This window comes from Nansenia antarctica (genome assembly GCF_963989245.1).
Source record: "Nansenia antarctica genome assembly, chromosome: 6".
In the NCBI taxonomy this organism is placed as follows: Eukaryota; Metazoa; Chordata; class Actinopteri; order Argentiniformes; family Microstomatidae; genus Nansenia; species Nansenia antarctica.
The window spans coordinates 50,624,307-50,641,806 of record NC_137676.1 but is presented as its reverse complement, the minus strand read 5'-3'; the positions used below and the strand labels follow the sequence as shown (position 1 = coordinate 50,641,806).

At 47.8% G+C, this 17,500-nt stretch overlaps 1 protein-coding gene across 1 annotated transcript in view; it reads right to left on the bottom strand.

The window, feature by feature from the left end:
* Positions 1-12,674: 12,674 nt before the first annotated feature.
* Positions 12,675-17,500, bottom strand: part of sema3bl (sema domain, immunoglobulin domain (Ig), short basic domain, secreted, (semaphorin) 3bl) — a gene marked incomplete at both ends in the record, with an annotated part of 18,967 nt that continues 14,141 nt past the window's right edge. Inside the window, 6 exons of the mRNA XM_080534617.1 lie at positions 12,675-13,184; positions 13,912-14,045; positions 15,289-15,514; positions 15,970-16,011; positions 16,241-16,332; positions 16,539-16,770. Of these exons, the coding sequence (XP_080390743.1) occupies positions 12,675-13,184; positions 13,912-14,045; positions 15,289-15,514; positions 15,970-16,011; positions 16,241-16,332; positions 16,539-16,770 (1,236 nt within the window). The remainder of the gene's footprint in view (positions 13,185-13,911; positions 14,046-15,288; positions 15,515-15,969; positions 16,012-16,240; positions 16,333-16,538; positions 16,771-17,500) is intronic.

Below are 17,500 nucleotides of genomic sequence, written 5' to 3'. Positions count from 1 at the left end.
GGCCATGTCTGCGGACCGCAGGTTCCGGGAAGGGGTATGCTGGGGGAGGAGGTCAGTTAGGTACTGGGGGGCGCAGGTGTGGAGGGATTTGTAGGTGAGGAGGAGGATTTTGTATGTGATACTTGACCGGGAGCCAGTGAAGGTGAATGAGGGTGGGGGTGATGTGCTGCCAGGGCTTGGTGTGGGTGAGGACCCTGGCTGTTGAGTTCTGCACGTACTGGAGCCTGTCCAGGGCTTTGTTGGGAACCCCGAACAGGACTCCATTACAGTAGTCCAGACAGGAGGTGACGAAGGCGTGGATGAGGGTTTCGGCAACGGAGTCAGTGAGGGAGGGTCGTAATCTGGCGATGTTTTTGAGGTGGAAAAAGGCAGATTTAGTGATGGATTTTATGTAGGAGTGGAAGGAGAGGGTGGAGTCCAGGATGACGCCCAGGTTTCGGACTTCGGAGGATGGGGAGATGGAGCAGCCGTCGACCTCGAGGATGAAGTCCCCAACCTTCTGGAGCAGCGCCTTGGGTGCCACAACCATGAGCACTGATATATGATGTCTTTCTACAAGACATTCTGGAACCTGCAGTTCTTCTTCTTCTTAGCTAATACAACAGAAATGTACTTCTGTCAATCAATCATGTAACATATTTATCAATCTCTTAACTGTGAATCAATCATGTAACATATTAATCAATCTCTTTTAACTGTGAATCAATCATGTAACATATTACTCAATCTATTTTAACTGTGAATCAATCATGTAACACATGAATCAATCTATTTTAACTGTGAATCAATCATGTAACACATGAATCAATCTATTTTAACTGTGAATCAATCATGTAACACATTAATCAATCTATTTTAACTGTGAATCAATCATGTAACATATTAATCAATCTATTTTAACTGTGAATCAATCATGTAACATATTAATCAATCTATTTTAACTGTCTAACTAACTATAAAGTTACAACACACAGAGCTAAGCATCTGAGTAGAAAAAGCAACAAGTGCTTTTGATATTTTTCAGTTCTTTTTTGTGTTCAGTGAGAAAAGTCCAGTCTGCCTTGGGCTTGAACAAGTGCACTGAAGTCTGGTTGAATGTCTGAGGTGGAGATGCGAAGGACAGCTGACAGGTGATCATCAGTGAGAGAGGATCTGTATCTGGATATGTTGAACTTCATCACTGATAATGTTTGTTCACATGTAGATCAAAAGAGAACTAGCATCCTCTGAGCATGCCTCCTCATGTGTGGAAAGTTCTCTTCTTTGAGAGAAGAGTAAAAGTCCAGCAGTGATACTGACTTAAAGTGCTCTGCCAGTAGTGTATCGGACTGCATGTCAATGAGTTCTTTTTTTTCTGACTTTTATTCTGAAACATTTTTTTTAACTTTTATTCTGAAACTTTTTTTCGGACTTTTATTCTGAAACTTTTTTCGGACTTTTATTTTGAAACCTTGTTTTTCTGACTTTTATTCTGAAACTTTTTTTTCGGACTTTTATTCTGAAACCTTGTTTTTCGGACTTTTATTCTGAAACTTTTTTTTCTGACTTTTATTCTGAAACTTTTTATTTCTGACTTTTATTCAGAAACTTTTTTTTCACTTTTATTCTGCAACTTTTTTTTCTGACTTTTATTCTGAACCTTTTTTTTCTGACTTTTATTCGGAAACTTTTTTTTTCTGACTTTTATTCGGAAACTTTTTTTTCTGACTTTTATTCGGAAACTTTTTTACCAGTACGGTACGGTTCGGTACGGCACACATTTGTTTCCTACTCTACTATTATTTTCAGAAACACACTCCATTATACACAACAAACATGGAGCGACCCGGGACAGTAGGAAGAGATACGTGTCATAAGAGCACTTCAGTTGGACACTACTTAATTTCCAAGTATGATAGGCTATATATACATACAGGTGGAAAGGCCCAGGTCTGACCTAGAGGCTCCATAGACTTCCTGTAGACACAGCACTGTGATGATGGCTTTCAAACCTTCCTGGAAGCATACACATTTCTGTGGTCATGGGAATACTCTGGGACATTCCCATATGAGCTCAGGACACCAGGATGCCAGTAAGTGACCAATGAGCAATGACCAGTCTGATGCGTCATAGTTGGTGTGCCAACCACTGTTGTCCTGGGCGAGAAAGAGGATGGGAGGAGTGTAAAAATAAAATATGCTTCCCCTCTGAATTTACAAGTCACACATTGTGACTCAACCTCAATCTCTACGTGTGAAATAGTTGGTAGGGAGCATTGGGTTTAGGTCATCCACATTGCAGAACTGTTGCTTTAGAAAACAATAATGTTGGGAAAGAGGAGTGTGGGGGGGAAGAAGAGAAGAGAGGAGAGGGGAATAACAATAATTATTATTATTATCAGGGTGATCTCTAGGTCAATATGGGGGTCTCCACTGATGGCAAGAGGAATGTTGACGGTCAAATGGTTAAAAATAGTACTGGTTAATAATGCTATTATTAATATTATTATTATTGGGAGAGAGACAGAGAGAGAGAGGTAATTGATGTGTGGTGAGGTTGAGAGAGGTCAAGTCCTACGTGACAGCAGGGTTTGTGATGGAGTATGTTACAATAGGGAGAATGCGTAGGAGCGCTCTACAACCAGCCTTGTTCTCTCTGCCCTCGTTTGTGACGCAATGAGAACCTCCGCCCCCTCGGTCTCTCCCCCTCTCACTCCCACCTAGGGGTACGGCGCCAAACCAGACTCACACACACGCACACACACACACACACACACACACGCACATACACACACACACACACACACACACATTCACGCTTCCTCCCTTCTATCCCCAGTCCTCCCTCCATCCCTCCATCCCTCTATCCCTCTGTCCCTCTCTTCTCTGGTGATTAATCTTCATCAGTCACAGTGGAGCCTGAGCAGAGCTATGAGCCAGATCCCTCATCTAGGCTGGATGTCTCTGGATCGCATTCATGCCACACGCCATTGATAAAAGACCTGCAGGAGGACACCACCCTAGCCTGTTGGGACACAGCCCAGCCTGGACGGGTGGGGGGGCTAGGAGGATGGTGACCAGCTGTAGCCCCCTGGTGAGAGGAGAGAGGAGAGAGGAGATAGATGGGAGTGTCATACAGGGATTAGTCCCCTAGTAGGTATGGCGTATTGTTTTGGGCTTTCGACTGGACTGGGCTGTAGTTTACCTCGCTGGGTACTGCTTTCTCTCTCCTCTCCTCTCTCCTCCTCTCCTCTCCTCTCCTCTCCTCTCCTCTCTTATCCCTCTCTCTCCTCTCCCCCCCTCACTCCCCCCTCTCCTCCTCACCTCTCTTCTCTGACCTACTAGGATCTTACCTTCTGGACCCTGACTCACTGAGAACATTATGTTATAAATGTGTGTTTGCATGATTTATGTGAGATAAGAGAAGCTTTGGGATAGAAGACTTACAGTCAGGGCTCCAGGCTGGTGGAGGGTCATAAACAGTGGGATGTTCCTGTAATGTAATCCCAGTAAATACCTCATCTACTATACATCAGAGAATGCTGGATGAGGTAGGAATCAGAGAACGGGCTCATTGTAACACATGGAGAGCAATGAGGAATGGTATCAAACACACGTGCGGAGAGAGAGAGGTGAGGAGAAGAGAGAATAGAGAGGGGAGGAGAGAGAGAAGAGGAGAGAGAGAGAGAGAGGAGAAGAGAGAATAGAGAGAGAGAGACAGAGAGAGAGAGAGAGAGAGGTGAGGAGAAGAGAGAATAGAGAGGGGAGGAGAGAGAGAAGAGGAGAGAGAGAGAGAGAGGAGAAGAGAGAATAGAGAGAGAGAGACAGAGAGAGAGAGAGAGAGAGAGAGAGAGAGGTGAGGAGAAGAGAGAATAGAGAGGGGAGGAGAGAGAGAAGAGGAGATAGAGAGAGAGAAAGGAGAAGAGAGAATAGAGAGAGAGAGACAGAGAGAGAGGGGAGGAGAAGAGAGATTAGAGAGGGGAGAAGAGAGAATAGAGAGAGAGAGACAGAGAGAGAGGTGAGGAGAAGAGAGAATAGAGAGAGAGAGACAGAGAGAGAGGTGAGGAGAAGAGAGAATAGAGAGAGAGAGACAGAGAGAGAGAGGTGAGGAGAAGAGAGAATAGAAGGTGAGGAGAGAGAGATAGAGAGAGAGAAAGGAGAAGAGAGAATAGAGAGAGAGAGACAGAGAGAGAGATGAGGAGAAGAGAGAATAGAAGGTGAGGAGAGAGAGAAGAGGAGAGAGAGAGAGGTGAGGAGAAGAGAGAATAGAGAGGTGAGGAGAAGAGAGAATAGAGAGAGAGAGAGACAGAGAGAGAGGTGAGGAGAAGAGAGAATAGAGAGAGAGAGACAGAGAGAGAGGTGAGGAGAAGAGAGAATAGAGAGGTGAGGAGAGAGAGAAGAGGAGAGAGAGAGAAGAGGAGAGAGAGAGAGAGAGAGTGGAGAGGAGAAGAGTGTGTTTGATAGCGTTCCTCATTCCGTTCCATGCATTACAATGAGCCCAATCCCGTTCTCCAACCTCCACCAGCCTCTGCTGCTGTAAAGCTGTTCAGAGACTTCACCTAAATCCTGATGCTGATCAGATTACCGAATGTAATAGTATGTGGAATGTAGGGGGCCTGACTAATAACAAACCGTGATGGGTTTATCATTCAATGTCTATCCCTGTTGATGGTTCTGTCTTGTACCATCATAGCAGTTGTGGATATCCTTGCCTTATCCACGTGTTAGACAGACAGTGGGTTGTGTTTACCTTTAGACCACAGATGATTCAATCTATCACTTGTGTGTTTGACGTTTCAGAATACGTGGAACATCTGTTTATGTTTACCTCACCTTTCACTCAGGTCTGGAGCAGTCAGACTGCCTTAGCATCAGTCTACCTGAGTGTGTGTGTGTGTGTGTGTGTGTGTGTGTGTGTGTGTCTGAGTGTGTCTGAGTGTGTGTGTGTGTGTGTGTGTGTGTGTGTGTGTGTGTCTGTGTGTGTGTGTCTGAGTGTGTGTGTCTGAGTGTGTCTGGGTGTGTGCGTCTGAGTGTGTCTGAGTGTGTGTCTGTTTCCCTGCCGGAGGAGAGGTCAACACTGCTAGACTAGACTACCAGACTGTCAGACGATAGAGCTCCTGCCCCTACACACACACACACACACACACACACACACACACACACACACACACACACACAGACACACACACACACACACACACACACACACACACACACACACAATAGCCCTGGCTCGTGACTTGGAGACTAGCCCTGGAAATGCTAGTGGGCAGTGTCAGCTTCACACAATCTGACTGTCAGACTGGGGACCCTGTGCACACACACATAGACACACACATGCGCGCACGCGCACACGCACGCACACACACACACACACACACACACACACACACAGACACACACGCACACACACACGCACACGCAGACACACGCACACACACACACACACACACACAGACACACACGCACATGCACACGCATACACACACGCATACACACACACACATACTCTCACACACACACTCACACACATACAGTCCATACAGTCAACTGAGGCAGGCAGCTTGACAGCAGGGTAGAGACTGGGGACTGGAACCTGATACATGAACAGACTCCTCAACTCTCCTCTGTCTGATTCACAACAGCACTTCAAACAGCTCCCACACCAGACAGACGGCTTAGAGCCGTCAGCCATGTGGACCAAGGCTGTGTGTGATTTGAATGTATTGTATGTGTGAAACATTTTGGAGTGTATGTAAGATATAAACGTAGACAAGATCTCGTTATAATGTAGACATCCTAGTGTTGTAAAATTAGCCATGTTTGAAACTTCTGATCTGATGTGACATGTTTTTCATAGTAGTCATAGAAATGTCACGGCCTTTGGACGTTGAAATTATTGGGCACATTGGGAACAGTTGTGAAACTGCAGTTTCCACACCACGAAAGACGTTGGGTGTGTTTGTGTATGAATATGGGCCTAACAATGACATGTGTGAGTGATGCTTGATAGGGTTGCGGTGGAGGTGTGTGTGTGTGTGTGTGTGTGTGTGTGTGTGTGTGTGTGTGTGTGTGTGTGTGCGTGTGTGCGTGTGTGCATGCGTTTGTGTAATGTGTTACAGTGTTTATGGTTAAGGTTTATGTTAACAGTGTTTGTGAGATGTTATACAGGGGAGGCGGTTGTGTGTGTTTATGTGTACCAGCTGGTGAATGCATTCGCTTGGCCCCTCAGACTTTCTCAGCCTGCAAACCTCTTTTATGGTCTGAGTTCATGGGCACCACAACACTTGTACTTCTTTATCAGAGCACAATAGGATAGAAGAGATTAGTGTGTTTGACACCATTCCTCATTCCGTTCCATGCAATGAGCCAGTCCTCCGATTTCTACCTCCACCAGCCTCGTCTGGTATCCTCATCAAGCCTACGTGCACTAACAATACTGGGGGTCTCCATCCCACTAGCTTGACCTACAGTAGATAACTCATAAGATTCCTTGAGCAGATATAATAGAAAATGTCACTTTGGAACTTCTTTTATTTACTTTAAGTACAATCAACTATCAGACATGTTTGGATGTTGTTCGGTGATCACCGCAGAGCCCGTCAAACACATGGGGCCGGTTTCACAGACAAGGCTTAAGCCTAGTCCTGGACTAAATCACACTTTCAATGTAAAATCTCCATTGAAGATGCTTTTTAGTCCAGGATTAGGCTTAAGCCTTGTCTGTGAAACTGGCCCATAGAGTCTTTCTAATGATATTAATCTACCAAAGGCACGGGTGAATTGCATGGTCTACTCCTCTCTTTTAGCAAGACGTCTTATACTTTTGAATTGGAAGAATGACCGTCCTCCCTTGTTTGGCAGGTGATTTGTGATGTCATGTACTTTCTCAAGGTGGAAAAGATGAGATACACATTGCAGGGATCAACTGGGAGGTTTAGTGCAGTGTGGCAGCCTTTCATTTCTTACGTGGAACGTCTAACAATGCGTCTTACTTCTTAAAAATGGCTTTGTATTATATATGAGAACTGTTATTTATTATTATTTTTGTTTTTGTTTTGTTGTTTTCGCTGTTTTGTCTGTGTGCTTATGTCTGTTGCGTACTGTAATGTCTCTGAAAACTAAATAAAAAACACATTGAGTAAAAAAAAAAAAAAAAAAAGGAGTCTTTCTAATGCAAGAAACTTCCACACAAGTGCCGTTCCTGATTTGTCCCCGAACTTCCCAGGAAGTTCTTATGGCGTCTCGACCAGAGGAATCTGTGTCGAATATTGTGTAGTTTGTATGCAGCTTCAGTAAATTAAGAACCATGTATTCCATTGAACCATTCTTATGTTGAATGACGATCTTCACAAACAATCTTGTATGTTCATGATTCCTCTGTGCTGTGGTCCATCTCTCCCTATAAGCCTAGCTGGCCATTAAAGAGGGGGACCATTGAGAAGCCCACCTGTTCAAGCTGAGTCCTTGTGGCTCTTAATGAGCTGTGACTGTAACCGGTGTGTGTGTGTGTGTGTGTGTGTGTGTGTGTGTGTGTGTGTGTGTGTGTGTGTGTGTGTGTGTGTGCGTGCGTGCAGGCGTGCAGGCTCGCAGGCTTGCAGGCTTGCAGGCGTGCAGGCGTGCGTGAGCTGTGACTATAGGCGGTGTGTGTGAGGCTGATTTGTAACCATTAGTTACGGACGGAAGGCTTTAAGTGAAATAGCTACAGCAGCTGGAGGTTCCATAACCCCCTGCTGCGTGGCGAAACTGGGACTTATGGGGGATGTGGTCCGTTGGCGTTGGACCTGCCACGGTTAATGCTATTGCCCCCCATAGGTTTGACCCGCTGAGGTTCGACCTGCTGAGTCCACTTTGACAATGTAAGTTGTGCCAACTTAGGTTTCTCGTAACACAGTGGAGGATGACATCAGAGCTGGCCTGGCGCTTTTACTGCTGCAGCATAAAGCCTGGGTCTGTGGTCGCAGTTGGGCTCAGGGGGTGTCAAGGCGTTTAGGTGGTTGTGTGTGTGTGTGTGTGTGTGTGTGTGTGTGTGTGTGTGTGTCCGCGTGTAGTTAGGTGGTTAGGTAGTATGGGTCCACTTTACGAGGCTGTGAGTTGCTCTAGTGACAACAAACTCCATTGTTGCTAAGCTGTAACACAGATGTTCCAGGGCAATTACTCCACAATTACACGCGTGGGTAGCCTAATTGATTCGGGAGAGGGCGGGTGGTTCACATGTGTGTTTGAAAGCTTGACCATAAAATGAAATCTTGGGGAAAAGGGAACAACCAGACATGGGAAAGAGATTTATTTTCACCCCAACAAAAAGGTAGAGGTAAAAATTGGAGGACGGGGCTCATTGTAATGCATAGAACAGAATGGGGAATGGTATAAAACGCGCTCGCACGCACGCACGCACGCACGCACACACGCACACACACACACACACATACACACATACACACACACCTCCAGCCTCCCCTGCAGAACACCCAGAACAGCCTCTGGCAGGTGTGCTGTATGTTGTTGATTTACTCTGAAATGGTTCGTGTCTAGTTTCAGCGATGTAGACCAGATGGTTTACTGTAAGTCTAATTTCTGGGCATTTTGTGTTGTTCTGTAGGTACGCCCCCTCTGACATTTCACAGGCCGTGCCAGGACTGTGTATCCGCAAGATTTCATCATTCCGTCTCTTTCAGACACATTGAGATGTTTCTCAGTCAGAGTGTTTAAACCGATTTGACGTACTTCATTAGGCCTCTCTAAACAGTCGGCATCAGAGAAACACTGAGCAGAGACCAGCTAGATGACTATCACACACTCACCCACCCACACACGCACGCACGCACGCATACAGGCACATATACACACACATACTGTACATGCGCACACACACACGTACGTACACAGGCACGCACACACGCACGCACACACGCAAACACACACACACGCACACACACACACACACACACACACACACACACACACACAGCTCAGCCACCACCAGTCCCTGGACCACCCCCCCTCACCCCACTTAATCCCTCACACCCTCCCTCAACCAGGGGAGGCTGGTGGAGGTAGAAATCGGAGGACGGGTTCATTGTAATGCATGGAATGGAATAAGGAATGGTGTCAAACAACTTCCAGGTAGTTCTTGGCCTCCCTCCCTGCCCTCAACCCACCCCTGACACACCACCATACCACCACACCACCACAGCTCTGCCCCACAATCCAGAGGCACCCCTACACCCCTCTCCCTCAATCTCACCACAATTTATTTGACCAACCACCACAACCGAGCCCCACCCAACGCCACCACAACACTTAAGTCTTAAACCCAGCCTTAATTCAAACCAATCTACAACCATATGTTTAATTTCACACTTGCAAAGACATCTGCTCCATCCCAAAAGAATATAACAACCATGAAGAAAGAGAGAGAGTCGAGTCAGAGGTTTATGTTAGAAAAACAGACTGTATTTATATGTTAAATAGCATACACATACACAGCATGCAGACCAGGAGGGCATCATTAAATAGGACATAAATACAGCAAACATTTAAATTAGGCTTGTTCTGTGCTAGAGAGACTGCCCGATGAGTGAAGCTTGGTTCAGATACGAACACTGTGAGAAGCCAAAGGCGATGAAATTATCTTTCTTGCTCGCCAAATTTCCCCCACAGAAACAATGACAAATGTCTGCTAGCGTTAGCTAATTGATCCAACTAGCTATAAACTAACTGGATTGTTAGGACAGTTTAAGACTGAAAGACAAGACGGAGCTAAAACCATCAAAAAACATTTAGTCTTGGTTGTTATATTTGAACCGGACTTCACAGGACCACACAGAGAGACAGAACTACAGCATCACATGATGGTACAGCAGAACGTTACTAAACAGGATTGTGTTTACAACTTGAATACGTTATACATACTCATCTTTATTGAGGAACATTATATTTCAAAGTACATGTTTGAAATGAATGAGTAGGAGGTGCCACGATATCGATACAAGCACAAACAAAATTACGTAAAACCATTTCATATGTTTATTCAGGGTAAACGTTTGCATCCAAACTTGTGTGTCTTGTTTCCATAGCTGTGTTCTGTACCATGATCTGAGTTGTGTTTTTTTGCCTTCTATACAAGGCTGTGGTCCTTTTATTTCAACTTTATTTAACCAGGGAGCCCCTTGAGGTTGGAATCCTCTTTTGCAAAAGCGACCTGGCAAGAACTAACTTAGTGTAGACTTTACACTGTCTTCACCAATCAGAACCAGACATATTCTCCTCAAGGCCTGTCTAAGGTGAAAACGTTAGAAAAATGATGTGAATGGGTATTTAGTATTACCATCATATGTATGTCTAACAGACTAAATGAGACATAAACAAATCAGACAGTTTTCTCAAAAGACACTATTAAAGACACGTTACAATACAAATGCTGTTGAGTGGTTGGATATGTTCTGCTCTGCTTAATCCAGCAAATTGGGGCCCCTGAATTGATACGATCTCTTTCGTCTTCCAACTGCTCACACATCATTCGGTTAAACACTGATGCTGCATCATTCAACTCAATGAGATGTTAGGATTTACTTATCGGCCAAAAGGCCCTGTGGGAATTGGAACATTGGTCTTGTCGCTCCCATCTAGATGAACTTTGCTGGGCAGCAGTCTCTCCATCACATTCTGGTCTGTCGTCTAGATACCATAGAAAACAATATTTGCAGAGAAAACATCAGGATCGGAGCCCTAATAACTGCTCTCACTTTCCTCAAACTAAGTCAATAAGCTGAAGTTGAGGTTGATGCATGGTGGTGTTTGAGATTCTGTCAAGAAAAACAATAATGTGCCACATTTTTAAAGTATGTAATTGCTTCACACAAATGGGATTGTGGGGAAATGTGTTTTTACAGAGTATAGCAGAGCTTCAATCATGTTCTGTGTGATGCATGTTCTGGCACTCAAATATCAATTTTTCCCTCCCTGTGCCAGAGGAGCCTGGTGGAGGACGGGCTGGGCGTAATGCATGGGACGGAATGAGGTACTGTTCCTGATTCCCTACCATGAATTACAATGAGCCCGTCCTCCGATTTCTACCTCCACCAGCCTCCCCTGATGTTCTGACACTCAAAGATCTCTCTTTACCTCATTGCCCTTATTCCCTATTATCTCTCTTTCATTCTACTCCACCCTTCCACCTTTTCCTCCTCTTCACCCACCCCTTCCTCCTCTTCCTCCTCTTCCTACTCTACTGTATCTAAATGTCAGTAAAAGTGATCAAGGGGAGAAAGGAAGGGAGTCAACCACCTGACCCTCAAACAACAATGATCTACTGTCCCAAAGAGGATACGCCTGTCCCTGATTGCATATTCAACCATATTGAAAATCCCTATCCTCCAACTGTCCCCCACACTGTCTCCATGACCCCGCCAATGACCCTGTTTCTTCCTCAAACCCCAGCCAGATTTATCCACCCCCCCCCATCTTTTAACACTCCCCTCTACTGCCTCTCCTGATCTTCCCCCGCCTCCAGCCCATTGCTTTTACTGAGTTAGACCCCCCACCCCATCCCCTCCCCCCTCTCCTGACCCCCCTGTCCCCGTCCCCATCCCTTTATCTGAGTTACACCCCCCTACCTCTCCACCCCTCTGCCCCTCCAGCCCTGGCCCTTTGGAAGGAGAGAAAGAGAGCTTTTTAGGGAATCTGTCAGTGAAAAGGTTGTGTGTTTAAACAACAGGGGCCAGACATGGGTAATCCTGTATTTAAATAAAGCCCAGTGTTTACAAAGCAGAAACCAGAACGCTCCACCGCTGCCGCTGACCCGTGGATTATTCTCTCCTTTGTGAGGAGAACTACGACACACAGAGGGATGGTGGGAACTGGCGTATCACTAGTAGAAACTAAGCACTTTTCTCTGTTGAACCGTCAACAATCGTCTCATGACAAACTTGGACAAATTCACTCATGCGCTACGGGTTGGCGTGGTGTGTGAGTGCCGGTTAATGTGTGTGTGTGTGTGTGTGTGCATGCATGTGTGCATGTGCATGTGCGTGTGTGTCTGTATCTGTGTGTGTGCATGTGTGTGTGTGTGTGTGTGTGTGTGTGCGTGTGTGTGTGTGTGTGTGTGTGTGTGTGTGTGTGTGTGCGTGTGTGCGTGCATGCGTGCATGTGTGTGTGGGTACAGGGTGAGGGACGTGGAACTAAGCCCAGAGTAGCTACTGTAGGTGCAATTGGGAGGAACAAAGACATCAGTAAAGAGGTCACAACAAAGGTCATCAGTCAGGGTTAGGGTAGCAGTCCACACTCTATTTACACTGTAGTACATCCAGTCAACCACTGAGGTCACAGGGGTGTGTGGAGAGGAGAGGAGGGGGGCTTGTGGAGAGGAAAGGGGAGTGCGGTGGGGGGGGGTTTCGTTGTGGAGAGCAGGCAGGGGTCCCTTGTAGAGAGGGGTCTTCTTGTTGGAGATTAGAGGAGTCTTCTAGAAGCTTCTTGGCCTGATGAGTCTCTGTCTCTCTCTCCTCCTTCCACAGCATGAACGTCCGTCTCTAACTTCGTCTATGTAACGTCTATGTTACAACCTCCTCTCTCAGTCTCTCTCTCTCTCTCTCTCCCTCTCTCTCTCTTTAATGCATCCTGTCACATAGTCCCCTCGTTCTCTTAGTCCTTCCTTTTTCCACTCCTCTCCTTTTCCTCCCCGTCTCGTCTCTCCTCTACCCTCTGTGGCTGACGTCGCGTGGCGTCCGGTTGCGTTCCCCGGAGCCCTTGTTGCGGGCCTTGCGCGCGCTCTCCTGCGCCTGCCGGTACTTGTCCAGCATGCTCTTGTGTTTGCGCCGCAGCTTGTCGCTGCACCACATGCGCTCGCAGTACTCCTCCACGTGTGGGATGTTGGAGGGTCCGATCAGCTGCATGATGTCCTTGAACCAGGAGCGGGCTTGGCTGAGGGGGGCCCCGCCCATGCCGCCTCTGTAGGCGTGGCAAGGAGGCCACGCCCGGTACCCGGACCTGTCCTTGACCCCGCCCAGGACGTCGGGGCCTGGCTCCTCGCGGGCCAGCAGCTGGTTCAGCGTCTCCCCCTGCAGGACCTCCAGGACCAGGCGGGCCAGGGTCCGGGTGAAGCCGTGCTCGCGGGAGCGGCACACGTAGATGCCGGCGTCCAGGCGGAACACGCGACGGAACAGCAGGCCCTGTTCCGTACGCATCACTCGCTCGTCCAGCTTCACCTACGGGAGAGAGAGAGGGGGGAGGGGGGAGGGGGGAGAGACGGAGGAGGGGGGGGCAGAGGGTGGGGGATGGGGGGGTACAAAGTCGGGTTTTTTAGCTGTTTTCTCAGCTTGGGTGGCTAAAGAAAATCATGAATCAGAAAAGCATGACATCCTCTACAGTTGTTGGTTTTTCTCTCTCCTGGGGGTGTTTGCGCCAAAGCAAACATCTCCGCCTGCTCTTTCTAAATGAACAGCTGCCACCCATAGTTTATTTGGTGGGAAGTAAGAAGCAGCAGTAATTCCTTAATGCCTCCATGGCTGGCTGAGGCGCTGGTGGAGGCTACAAAGAGCCACTTCAGCCTTCCCTGAGAGAGAGGAGAGCTTTATTGAGCATGCAACAGGTCACTGCACTCCAACTGACTTTCTGACTCTCATTGAAATCTATGAAAAACTCACAATTTCTTTCTCTCTCTCTCAATCTTTTCCATGCATTACAATGAGCTCCTTACCTTCTTGTGATTTTATGCATCTATGCTTTTTCTAAAATGTGTTTCTTTTTCCTTTCCTAAACACCAGGGGAGCCTCCCCTCCTAAATTTCGTTGTTTGGTACCTGTACTGTAGCAATGACAAATAAAGTCTATCTATCTATCTATCTATCAATCTGCTCCATCTCTGTTCTTCACCACTCTCTACACCCCCCCTCCCCCACCCCTCCGTCCCTCCCTCCCTCCCTCCCTCTCTCACCTCCTCCTTGCGGTCATCTCGTTGGACCAGCCAGGTGACGGTGGCCTGAGGGGATCGAGGGATACACTCCAGGAAGGTGCTGTTGTTCTCTGTCCCGTACACCACCCTGTCCTCCGTCACATCCAGGTCCTCCACTGTAACACACACGGCCACACACACACATACAAACACACGCAAACACACACACACACACACACACACACACACAGTCACACACACGCAAACACACACACACACACACACACAGTCACACACACACACACACACACACACACACACAGAGACGCACAGAGAGATAGAACAACTGATTACACGTCGTGTAAAACTCTAACTGTAACATTACATGTATTATACATAAAGAACACCTGCAGAGCATACTTTGTGTCAGACCTGTCCCAGGCTGGTGGAGGTAGAAATCAGAGGACAGGCTCATTCCATGCATTACAATGAGTCCGTCCTCCGATTTCTACCTCCACCAGCCTCCCCTGGTCTGTCCATGTTTGAACATCGAAGAACCGGCTAGTTCTAGATGTAATGATGATGTCATTTCAGGCAAGTCCTTGACTTGTAGATGCATCACCATGGGGCAGAGAGGGGTCGAGTGAGACCCCTGTCATCACACACACACACACACACACACACGCACACACACGCACACACACGCCCACACACACACACACACACAGGCATGACGCAGCTTGTCCTCTCTCTGATAACAACTTCCTCTGCGCCTAACACAGAGCTATACTGTATACACAGCAGACAGTTTAACTAGCCTTTGGTCCTTCAACATGTAAATAGTTTACTCTGGAGGATTTACGCTCTCTCCTCAAGACAATGACAGAGATCCTGTGTGTGTGTGTGTGTGTGTGTGTGTGTGTGTGTGTTTATCGTTAGCTCTGTTTTTTTCTCCCACCACGGTTAGCTGTTCGTGAACAGATGAGTTTGACCTGGTGACCCCGAGGAACAAAGTAACTTTTTCTTGTTTCAATTTCTGCCCACCAAGACAGCCACACACACACACACACACACACACATACACACACACACACACACACACAAACCAACCCTTCAATCATACACACTCACCTTAAATCTTTTTTCAACAGGATATCACCATGCCCTACTTCCCTCAACATAGTGCAAGTCTCAAAATCTCTCCTTTCTCTGTCTCTGTGTAGGACTCTTGTTCATCTCTCTTACTCTATCATTCACTCTCCCTTTCGCTCTCTCTCTCCCCCCTAGTCACCCCCCACCCCCCTCTATCTCTCACTCTATAAATCACACACAACTCTCTCTCCCTCCTCCCATTCCCCTCCCCCATCCCTCTCCCCCTCCCCCATCCCTGTCCCCCTCCCTCTCCCCTGTTCGTCTCACCACTCAGGTTCTGATCCACACACTGCAGGGTCGGGTTCCCGTGTCTGATGTCCTGGCGTCTGAAACGGCGTTTGTTGTTGTTGAGGTAGCGCGTGCAGGACGTCCCGTCCCAGGCACAGTAGGGGTCCCGCGCCAGACAACACTCAGTGCACGCCTTCCCGTATGTCTCACACCGGTGGAGCCTCACCTGGGCCACGCCCACTGGAGATCCCACGTACAGCGCTTGCTAAGGAGGGAGAGCGTGGGGAGGGGAGGGGAGAGAGAGGAGGGGAGGGGAGGGGAGGAGGGGAGGGGAGGAGGGAGGGGGGGGGGGGCAGGGAAGGAGGGAGGGAGGGGAGAGAGCGAGGGGGAGGAGGGAGGGGGGAGAGAGGGGGGAGGAGGGAGAGAGAGAGAGAAGCGGAGGGTGAGAATACACACAACAGGTCTTGGTCAAGTAAATGTGAACAGAGTGAAGTGAACACTAGGAACAGACATAATCATCAGTGATATGGAGACAGAGTACACTGTAGCAGAACTAAGAACATGGGAAATCACCATGAAGTACATTTAGCTAATGTAAACTGTAGTAAAACAGAAAGAATACACATATAAAAGTGTATGTTGCCAATGTAGACCCCAGTAAAACAATGTAGAGTGCAGTAAAACAATGTAGACTGTAGTAAAACACAGACATTCACTCACCCTTTTAACTGAGATGTCCAGTGACGTAATGGGAGTTGGCACCTTCATAAAAAGAGAAAATAACATTTACATTCAGACTTAGAAAAAACACGTTTCTTTCACTGTAAGACTCCACGATACAGGACCATAAACGGAAAAGGAGGAGGATGAGGATGATGAAGAGAAGGAATTGGAGCAGAAGGAGGTGGAGCAGAGGGAGGAAGAGGAGGAAAAGGGGGAGGGGAGGATGAAGAGAAGCAGGAGGGGGAAGTACAATGTTGTCTCTGGTTACCTTGAAGACCTGCAGCTCTTCCAGCGTGACCTCCTCCGTGTCCAGAGAGTTGCCCCCCCGCAGAGCGATGACCTTCAGCACCGTTCCTATGTCTGTGGAAGAGACACAGGGGTCAGGGGCCAGGGGTCAAGAGTCAGATGGGTTAACTGACCAATCACATCCACAGTACATACACGATTCGTCCGACGGAGTCCCACAGACTCACAGACCGAGGAACAGTGACTACAGAACACCACTAAAGTCACTGGGATAACAAACCTCTCTTTTAACGTCTGTCCGTGTCCCAGAGACCTCTCACCTGTGCCGATGAACATGACGTCGTATTGGCCGTCCTCTGCCTCCACGCGGTCCACCACCATCTGCCGGAGCCTGTAGGGAACGTTGGTCTTCACCAGCAGGGGCTGCCGCAGGGCCGGGTACACCGGGCGCCACATCAGCGGGTGGCTGCGGGCGAACTGCAACACCTGGTCGGGGTAGTCCTTGGTGCTGCTGAACTGTCTGCCTGGCTGGTTGGTGATCTTACTGGGACACTGAAGGAGAGGGGGGGGGGGCGGGTGAGGAGAGGGAGACGGGAGGAGGGAGGGGGGGGGGGGGGCGAGGAGAGGGGGAAGGGAGGAAGGAGAGGGGCAGGGGGGAAGGGTGAGGAGGAGGAGGGGAAGAGAGAGGGGGAAGGGGTTAACACAGAAAGGACAGACATTCTCTATCTAACCTTCACTCATATCGTGAATCCAGGTTAATCTCACTGAGGTGAATCGATGCTGCCAGAAAGGGGATTTAGATCTTCTATGCAGTTAAGGCTTTTTTTAAAAGCCAGGTGGATACATCATTTATGGTGTTTCTCTTCTTATCCTGGCTGGGAACTGATTCCCAACGCTGTGCTCCCACATGCTAGAGAGATTCCTTTAAATGTTGTCATAACACACACTGATTCATCCTCACTGACATGAACATCAGGGGAGACTGGTGGGGGGTAGACATCGGAGGACAGGGCTCATTGTAATGCATGGAACGGGATGAGGAACGGTATGGAAGATGGCCTTATTCTAAGAGATGAGGAACACGTGTGTTTGATACTGTTCCTGATTCCGTTGCCATGCGTTACAATGAGCCAGTCTCCCCTGATGTTCATGTAAGTAAGTTGTAATGTAGCAGGAAGTGATCCCAGCTCTTATTTCTTACAACCTCAGCTGTTCACCATCCCTAGAGAAGGTCTTATTTGGACATGACTAAGAGGGAGAATAACTGGAACATATCTGGTCT